The sequence below is a fragment of the Diabrotica virgifera genome, chromosome 9 (assembly GCF_917563875.1).
Source record: "Diabrotica virgifera virgifera chromosome 9, PGI_DIABVI_V3a".
NCBI classification, from domain to species: Eukaryota; Metazoa; Arthropoda; class Insecta; order Coleoptera; family Chrysomelidae; genus Diabrotica; species Diabrotica virgifera.
In genome coordinates this window covers 79,923,639-79,933,875 of record NC_065451.1, presented here as the reverse complement: position 1 = coordinate 79,933,875, position 10,237 = coordinate 79,923,639, and the positions used below count along the sequence as shown (strand labels likewise).

The 10,237-nt window shown below is 34.2% G+C and overlaps 1 protein-coding gene across 1 annotated transcript; it reads left to right on the top strand.

Annotated features, from left to right (window-relative positions):
• The first annotated feature begins 5,223 nt into the window (after positions 1-5,223).
• On the top strand, positions 5,224-5,697 carry LOC114342996 (uncharacterized). Its single transcript, XM_028293805.1, has one exon. It carries the CDS (start codon positions 5,224-5,226, stop codon positions 5,695-5,697), a length of 474 nt encoding a protein of 157 aa, XP_028149606.1.
• The last annotated feature ends 4,540 nt before the right edge of the window (positions 5,698-10,237 follow it).

Here is a 10,237-nt window from a genome sequence, read left to right as displayed (position 1 = left end):
GGGGACACACTTGGGGGACCAGTGGCTGTCCGCTATCCAAGCACCAGTACCCAGCACCAGTAACCAGCGCCATTAATCAGCACCAGTAGCCAGCCCTAGTAACCGACACCTACAAGTACCAGAGTAAGCAAGAACAGAGAAAGTCAGTACCCTTATATCTTTCTTTTTTTATATTATACCATATTTTTTAAACTCCATAGTGTGTCTGTACTTACCATCTTTGTACAAATATAGGTCCTCCGTCTCCCCTCATTTGTACACCTGGATATAGCTATAACCAAGTATTTACAGGGTGTATATTAAATTGTACTTTGTTAATTCCACGGGTAGACCTACAGAAGTAGGTATTTGACAGTAGAGGGTATAAATTATTATTAGCATTATTTTGGTATAAGAATATAAATTTAGTATGGTACGGTACATATCTGAATCTTGCTGAACGTGGGTATATTTTACTATGCAGGGGTAGTGTATATTTAATTGACCATATTCCTAGGTATTAAGTTGTATACATATGTGATAAGTTAGGGCCTTTTTAAGACTTAACAGGGCTTTATATTTATTTTATAATTAATAGTTGCAATAGTCATACATTTTCTTATATTTTGTTGCAATTCCCCTATTCTGTTTCATTTTATATTTTTCATTTATGTTCAATAAATTTTTGTAGTTATAGGTTGTTTTAATGCTCAGAAATAACCGGGTCACCTTCTACTAACCCATAATAAATCCCTGAGATGAGATAAAGAGATTAACTGAATTTTGTATTGTATATTGTGGAATATATTGATATTCATTTTACTTATTCAGTAACATCTCTCGATCTTTATTTTCCGTAACAAACTGGCGCTTTCTTTTCTTTTGGAAGAAAAACAACGTGGTAGAAGTAGGTCTATGGGATTTTTGAGTATTTTAACACTCTGTTTTTAATTTTTTTCTTTCTTTTCTTTCTCTATTAAATATAATAGTTACCTAACTTGTCACAGCATACAACCCATATACCTATATTAAATATATACGGAATTGGTTTACAATATTTACTTTCCTTTTATTTTTTATAATACTTAAAAATTGATCATTATACCTTACCTATATTTTTTTTCATACCTATATAGATTGCATATAAATATTTTTACTCCTTAAAGTTAAATATTTTAATTTATTGATTTTTACTTTAGGTATTTTATCATTTGAAAAGGTGCTATACATATTAACATTTACTAAATTACATTTTAATAAGTGTTGGTTACTGATAACATTTGCTTTAAAGTAAGTTTTTATTAAATTTTACCATTCCAAATTATCAAACATTGCTAGGTCACCTCAATTTTTTGTCCTCAGGTAACATTGAATAATTTTTGTTTGTAACATTTTTCTCTATTTTTTAAGTGGAATTGGTTTCGTTCATTCCTTAAGAGGACAGGTTGTTTGGTTATTTCTTTTGTGAAATAATTTGTATATATTTCTTTGTTTTGACTTGGGTAGGTTAATTTATAGATAGGTACTTAGTAGTCAGAAGGTTTTGATACTAAGAGTCACAATTAGTTCTGATGGAACAGCTAATTGTTAGGTTAGTTTTGCACTAAGATACATTACTATCTTATAAGTTTAAGTGGTATAACTTAGTGGGTGCTTATACTTGTCTTTGGGATTTTAACGTAGGTTAAGGGACGGTATAAGCTCAAGTTTTTTTTTCTAGTTTTAGGTTTTTTGTTTAAGATTCTCTAGTTTTGTTTTACATAGTAGTTTAGTGACGTTAGTTTTTTTCTCCTTTGAAAGAGGTCGGGTTGCACTTCTGCAAAAGTTTAGTTAAAAGGAATACTTCAAAATGGAACCAAACCGTCTTATCAACGAAGAGCTGACATATGAGCTACGGATTAGAGGGTTATCGACCGGTGGGAGGGTAGAAGAGAAAAGACCACGATTAAGAAGAGCACTTATTGCTGAAAGAAGAGGTGAAGCTTCACCACCTACTGGTGTGACCAATGAAGATCCAACAAGTGAATTGTGCATTTGTAGAGCGAAGCTACATGGAATTTCGGTTGATCTTCAGCAATTTAATTTTCAAAATCGTCAAATTGAATTTGACAGGATCTACTCTCGACTCTTACATACCAACGGTAGACTTTCTCGAATCCAATGCAGCACTGGACTCGACAAACACATGCAGGAAGAACTGAAAAGGCAAGGTGTTAGATTAGTTGGAGAACTTAATCTTAAATTTGAAGGCTTGGAATTGGAAACTAGTGAAGTACATCATCCAGTTCACAACAACAAACTGCTGATTCATTGTTTGAGATTCCAGCTTCAAACCAAATTGAAAGTAGAGATGTCCTCCAACCTCGACGAGTCATTATTCCACCACAGTCAACCATATCTTATGACTTAGTAGATGTTAGTTCTGGACCAACAGTTGACACTCTATCGCGAAGAATTAGTGCTGAATTGGATATGATATCCAGGAATGGTCCCCAGTCAGTTCATATTATTCCTCCACCTAAAGAATATGGTAGTCGAAGTGATGTACCAGTGCACAGCATTATTCCATCTACATTATGTGACAGATCAGGAGAAATTTTTGAAGAGTCACCTATTCATCCTAGGGACACTAATCGTTTTGTGGGCGAACAACCTGTTTTAGAGAGTACTCAACTACGTGAGCGTGGAGAAACGACCACTAGAGAGTATGCACGACTCGAGGAAGCCACTTCTAATTTAAGAATTAGTATGGATAGACTTCAGCAATTCTTAGCGGATGGTATGTCTGGATCTCGAGAAAGGTTTCCTAGGGATCGTATAGTTAACTCCACAGAAGATTTTTATCAACCTAGGACAGATATAGGACAGAGTAATGTTGATTCTCATACCAATAGGGTAGCTGACTATTCTGAAAACAGTGAATCTGATTTCCATCTACAGTCGAGACGTGGTAGCCGTGTTCATTTTGCTGACTCACATACGGCAGTTAATGACTCTACTAGGGTACCAGGTATTCAGTCAACTTCTTTGTTAGGTTTTAATGATCGGTTGAATGGGGATCAGTTTTCTTCAATGCGTGATGACTTTACTGTATCAGGTAATCTACAAGGAACACAAAGTTCATCTACGAACAATACTAATTTACAAACAAGTTTGGGTAATTTTACATCGTCGACATCTACATCAAATAATTTTCAAGGAACACACTCATATGTGTCTAACTTAGAAAATTTTAATCAACCTTTACCATCAAGCACAACTTCATTTCAAAATATGCCAACTTTATTAGTCAACAACAATAATTCAGGTACACAATCCTTTATTCCGAATGTTGGTAACTTCACTCAAGTACCACCTTTAGCTTCATTTCAAGTTCCTCCTGGGAACCTTCCTTCAAATTATATTGCTGTTCCTTACATTATTCCTCAAAGTAGTTCAAGTTGTTATTCGCGTGGTAACGGTATTGATGTTAGTAGATGGAATGTTAAGTATTCTGGCGAAGGTAGTGTAGAAGATTTCCTTGAGAGGGTAGAAGAGTTGCGTATTGCTAGGGGTGCTTCTAAAGAACAACTGTTTAGTGCTGTCCCGGATTTGGTGACAAATGATGTTTAATCATCGATCTTTATTTTCCGTAACAATTCGTCGGAATAGGATTGTAACACAACTCACAAGTCTCATTCGCTTGCATTAAATATTCAGATATATAAATCTACGTGTTACATTGTAATTTGATGTGATAATTTAAATATTAATATCTTAAGTAAAATAATGCAAAAAGCCCCACTCTGAATACCGAAGTGTGCATTAATTTGTTAAATAGATTGATAAATAAATCCATACAATATCGCACAGATGAGTACTTTGAGGAAATTTTAAAAAAACTAATATCATTGCTCAGGAACTAAATGTAGAAACAAATTTTCCTCAAAAACAATTCGTGCAAGAAAAAACCAAAACAATTTAAATATGAACATAGCGATGAAGTTTTATTAGAGACCAAAACCAAATACAAAGTAGACTTTTATTTCAGAACACTCGATCAGGTATTAACGTCTTAAAGAGTAGATTTGAGTCAAAAACATTTACTGATGAATTTCGTTGTTTCAGTAACAATAAATTTAAGTACTCCAAAGATGATTTAATTAAACATAGTCAAGATTTATATTTGAAACTTAAAGACGATTCTAAAAATGATACAGGTATTGACGACATTAACTTATTCAATGAGATGTTTGAAATTACATTTCTTAGAAGATAAATCAAAGGATCTACAAATCATATTAAATACAGTACCTTTTAACAAACCACTTAATGAATGCATTTCCCAACAGTGCTATAGCCCTACGAATATTACCAATTTTACAAGTCTCAAAATTCGTGAAAGTGAAAGGTCATTTTCAAAATTAAAAATAATAAAAAATGATTTAAGGTCAAGTATACAACAGAAGCAATAAGTAATTTAGCTAGAGTGTCAATTGAACATGAAATATTGGATAGAATTAATACGGAAAAATTATTTAAATATTTTGCTCTAGTAAAGGCCAGAAGAGAGCAACTTATCTAGTTTTGAATTGACATAGAATATTTTACATTATAGCTATTAATTCAAAGTTCATATTAATTCATATTATTTCCCTAGCTTCCCGTGGAATTTGTACTGAACCTATTGAACCCAATAATAAAGAAAAAGAAGTGATATTCGACTCCCAAAGTTCGGACACGGAAATGGAGGTTGGCGAACGTCATGTACAGGCCGAAAACAAGCCTGAAAAAACTGAGGAAGAGCTACTCCTAACTAGTGGAGACGAGCTAAAGTCCTTAAGTTCTGAACACAGGAAAGAAAGCATAAAGCTCAGTGGTGCCGCAAGGAAAAGGTTTAAATACCTTCTAAAGAAAAAGCTGACTCCGGAAGTAGCCCGAAAGAAAGCAGTCGAGGCTATAAAGAAATTTCTGGAAAAAGAACCCAAAAGCGTTCGTTCCGAAGAGAACAATCTTGAAGGCCAACAGGCAAAAAAATCAAGGAGTGATCCAGATAAAGGCGGCACTGCGCCTAAATCTGCAAAACCCTCCTTCAGTCAAATGGTTGAAGGTATAGAAGTGGGAATTCTGCCCTCGGAATTCCCAAGTCAATCCCTTACAACGGAACAATTATAGGCCGTTAAGGAATTGATCCTAGATAAGATTCTAGAGCATCAAAAAAGCCTAACTTTCTGAGTGCTCAAAACAGGCCTCGCTGGCTAGCTGATGTGCGCTGATAAAGCCACCTTGCAGTGGCTAAAGACACACATTGGAGAGATACATCTATGGGAGGGTGCCACACTGAGACTTGTAGACGGAGAAGAAATTCGTCACACCGAGCTCTTTACGACGTACCTTCACGGAAGTAAATATTACTCCGCGGAAAAAATTCTAGGCCTAATAGAGACTCAAAACAGCCTCCATGCCTACGCATGGAGAATAATAAATAGGTCTATGAGTGGAGCCGTGGAGATCCTAAACTTTTCGGTAGATAGCCAATCAGCCGAAAAGCTAAAAACTATGGGGTATACGATCAACTATAGATATGGTCGTACGGTCATTCGAAAAAGAGTGACAGAAAAGAAGCCACAACAAGCGGGTCTGAAAAAACCCACAACAAGCGGGTCTCAAAAACCCGCAACAAACAGGTCTCAAAAATTCCTAACAAGCGGATCTCAAAAACCCCACAGGGGGATCTAAGGTCCCAGATGAGCAAGAAAGGGTTCAATCCACGAAAACCGAGGGGAGCGAATGCAAGCTGAATCCAGGAGGAATGGCAAGCAAAGGCTTGACTCAAGGAATCAGCCATAGACAAAAATCTGGGAAACCGGAAAAACAAAGACTCAACTTAAAGACTTAACAGAATTAACTTTTTTTCTCAGTCGCCTAGACCAAAACAGCGGACAACCAATTGACATGCGACCTCAGAAGAAAGAACGACCAACTACTGTAGACTTTTCTCAGTTGGCCCAAATGACTGAAACCCCCAAACTAAAGGAGTCAAAATTCAAGGACTTCCTAAATCTACTTCCCTTTGTGCCTCCAATCCATCACGGCATAGAACTTCCTCATGGTAGTAACTGTGGAGCTACAACTAGCATTTAATATTATGATCTTGACCGTGTGTATGATACAGACGTTGAGTAATTCATGCTGACTTTAGAACACTGGAAATATTTTTACAATATATAACCTATTACGGCCAGTTTCACAATCTGTGGTTAACCCTAGCGGTCAACTAACCTTTACCCATAGTCTAACTGACAGTTGCTGTTTAACAACCACAGATTCAGTTGTGGTTAGTAGACCGTATGTTTTGTTTTATTTTTCTTATGCTAGTAGGAAATTATGGACAATGATCACCAAAAATAACATTTTTATGGAAAACTATCAGCGTCTATTATGTACATTGACCAGTTTTGACACCAGTTATCCCGTGAATTTTGAAACTGAATTTGTGCATTTTGTGAATTTTCTAGTGCAAGTTGTAGTGTTTTTTTGCAGAGTGAATAAATCATTCAAATGGAACCTGCAAAGCCTTTTAAAAGATCGGTAAATTTTGCGCCATAGGAGGAGCAGGTTTTAGTTCCAGTCTGCATGTAATATAAAAACGATATAATGCAAGGAAACTAACGCTTTTACATGGCGCCAAAAAAATGGTGCATGGGTCCACATCGAAAGGGAGTTCGATGCTACCTGTGGGGCAAATGGCTGCCGCAATATAAAGACCCTAAAAGAAAAATACCTAAATTTGAAAAAAAAAATAAAAAAACGTGTAACCGAAAATAAACTCCAATTAAGGATGGCTTGAGGTGGTCCCTACATAGACAAGCCACTGTCTGACGTTGAAATGGCGGTATCCGAATTAATTGGAGCGGAAAAATTTGATGGGATGTCAGCCTCTTTTGATAGTGACAAAAACATAGGTATATATGTACCCATTTAATATAGGTATTTAATAAAGTTAATTAAACATTAAATTTATTAAATCTTTAATAAAGTAATATTAAAACACATATGAAATAAAAAGAGATAAAAATAGTAGAGTTAGGATATTATCAAAAGAAACCTATACTTTCCATTCTATAGGACTTTTCAATGCTTTTCATTTGTTTGGAGCTTCTGTCATATGTCGTATATTAATATTATACATGGATTATACAACATATGACAGAAGCTCGAAACAAATGAGAAGCGTTGAAAAATCCTATTGATAGATGTATCAGAGGAGTATGTCCACTAAAACTGTCACTGTCACAGTGGTGGTCGTCAAACTCTTCAAATACGTCTAAAGATGAGAAACTGTCAGTATAGTGTAAATTGATAGGGTTCTATTCATAATTTCCCACCTCTTTGATTTGTGGGTTATCTTTTACCATTTAACCGTCTATATTACAAATTTCGGTATATACATTGTATTTTAGTTATAATTTAAGCTATTTTTAGACAAGAACTTACATCAAGGCAATATTGTCCTAGTCGTAGAGCATGAAGAAAAGGAGGAAGTTACAGAGGATGTAGATGATGTAGTACAGGAGGTTTTCGTAGAGGAGGAAACCAAGTTACCATCTACCTCTAGATGTTGGGAGACCAAAAATTTGTAGCCATCTACATCCACAGAAAACTTACCTTTCACATCAACAAACAGAAGTTGGGAGACATATTGCCCCAAAAATTTACAGCAACCCATATTGGAGAAGTCGGTTACTCCAAAAACAGGTAAGGTATAAGCAAATATGTATTAGTTACATAGAAGTAAAAAATATAAAGGAAAAGATTCCTCTCATTGGCTGTATACCATAATAAAAACTTACTAATGAAGTAAAAACCTCACATGTAGGTAGGTGGTATATAATTTATTAAAACATTTTTTCTAAAAATGATCCAAGATGGATAAAATCACAAACGTTTTCGGACCAATCAGTCCATCATCAGGTGGTAGAAACCTAAAATAAGCAAACCACTGTATTAAAAAAGCCACGATGAAATTTGACTGTCTGAAAGTTAGGAAAATTAAAACATGTGGTTACTTACTTCAGATCCAAAGTAGTTGGAACTAGCTACATATTTAGGTCAAAAGACCTTAATGTAATAATAATTATGCCATTTAGGCTACAAAAATGTCGACAATAAGTCGATGTCACAAGAAATTAAATTGCAACGGTATTACAAAGTGGTCTTCATCTTGGCCTCAAACTGACAGACTAAAATATGACATTGAACGGATATTGACAAGACCTTCAAGGGAATTTTATGTGTTTGTGGTTATATTGTATTTTAGAAATGCAAAAAATATAAAAATTATTTTTACTTAACTGAATGAATTTAATTAGATATTAAATAAATGAGTAAGAATAAACAATTTAAATTAATAGTCACATGAAATTATTTATGAAAATTTCATGGCGGTGAAAGCGAAAATTTTGCCAACAGGTAATGATGTCACTTGGTAAAAAGAAGAAGAACAAAAAGAAAGAAGAAAAATAAACTGAAGAAAAATAAAAATAAAATAAAAAGAAAATTATTAGATAATAATTATAAGGTAAAAGAATTAGTGAATAAATCTGGAATTTGGCTATAATGAAATGTAATATAGTTGATAGTCATAATGTAACAGTATAACTGGTTGTCTAATTTCAAGTAGATGTAATAGGGTGATTAAAACACAACTAAGTAAAATACTATGGTTTAACGGAATTGAGATTAAAGTACTGAATGGATGTAATATTTAAGAGAAAGTACTGTGAACTGTAGAAGGTAGAAATGATGCATTATAAAATAAAACAAAAATTGTAGGCCTTGAATTAATGGTTGTCTAACTTGAAGAGAGATTGACAATAAAATTAGGTAAAGAAATTAAATTAAAGTTAAAAAGAAAATGAACATTTTATGTGGTTACTGGACCAACAGAGACATGAAAACCCAAGCCTACCTCCACAAAGGATAGGAGACACGCAAAGGCACACACATATCCGTCAGCTCAATGATCACATAATAATCATGACAAATTGGCAAAATAGTTCTCAGATTAACATTGTAGGTAATGGTGTGATAAATGTATAGTAGAAAGTAGAGGAAGGTCTTGCTTGTTGAATATAACAAAGCTAATAGAAAGCAAAATGAAAATGTTTGTGGTCAACAAACTGACAAGAGACAAACATGCCCAAACCTACCTCCACAAAGAATAAGAGACCTGTAAAGGCACACACATATCTGCCAGTCCAATGATCACAAACACTAATATCAACAATTTAACTTAGATGAACTGAAGGATTGTATATTAGAGGTGTCCAATAACCACCAGCAACCTAACCACAACCAAAAAACCTGTGTATAAGAATAAAAGGTAAATAGTTCAGAAAAATATATTGTAAATGGATGGAGGGTTTGTGAAATGTATATTAAGTAACATGTAGTTAGGTCACATGTAGTTAGGTCCACATCTTTACCTAACTACATGTTACTTAATATACATTTCACAAACCCTCCATCCATTTACAATATATTTTTCTGAACTATTTACCTTTTATTCTTATACACAGGTTTTTTGGTTGTGGTTCGGTTGCTGGTGGTTATTGGACACCTCTAATATACAATCCTTCAGTTCATCTAAGTTAAATTGTTGATATTAGTGTTTGTGATCATTGGACTGGCAGATATGTGTGTGCCTTTACAGGTCTCTTATCCTTTGTGGAGGTAAGTTTGGGCATGTTTGTCTCTTGTCAGTTTGTTGACCACAAACATTTTCATTTTGCTTTCTATTAGCTTTGTTATATTCAACAAGCAAGACCTGCCTCTACTTTCTACTATACATTTATCACACCATTACCTACAATGTTAATCTGAGCCTATTTTGCCAATTTGTCATGATTATTATGTGATCATTGAGCTGACGGATATGTGTGTGCCTTTGCGTGTCTCCTATCCTTTGTGGAGGTAGGCTTGGGTTTTCATGTCTCTGTTGGTCCAGTAACCACATAAAATGTTCATTTTCTTTTTAACTTTAATTTAATTTCTTTACCTAATTTTATTGTCAATCTCTCTTCAAGTTAGACAACCATTAATTCAAGGCCTACAATTTTTGTTTTATTTTATAATGCATCATTTCTACCTTATTTTCACCCTCGTTTTATTCCCTCTATATTTTATGTTTAATTTTAATTTTATTTTCACATAATTTTCAAACAATAATTTGGCATCATATCATGATTTACTTCACACCATATTAACTTTCACTTAT

Coding starts and splice junctions, on each gene's coding strand:
- LOC114342996 (XM_028293805.1), top strand. CDS start 5,224: ATGTGCGCTGATAAAGCCACCTTGCAGTGGCTAAAGACACACATTGGA.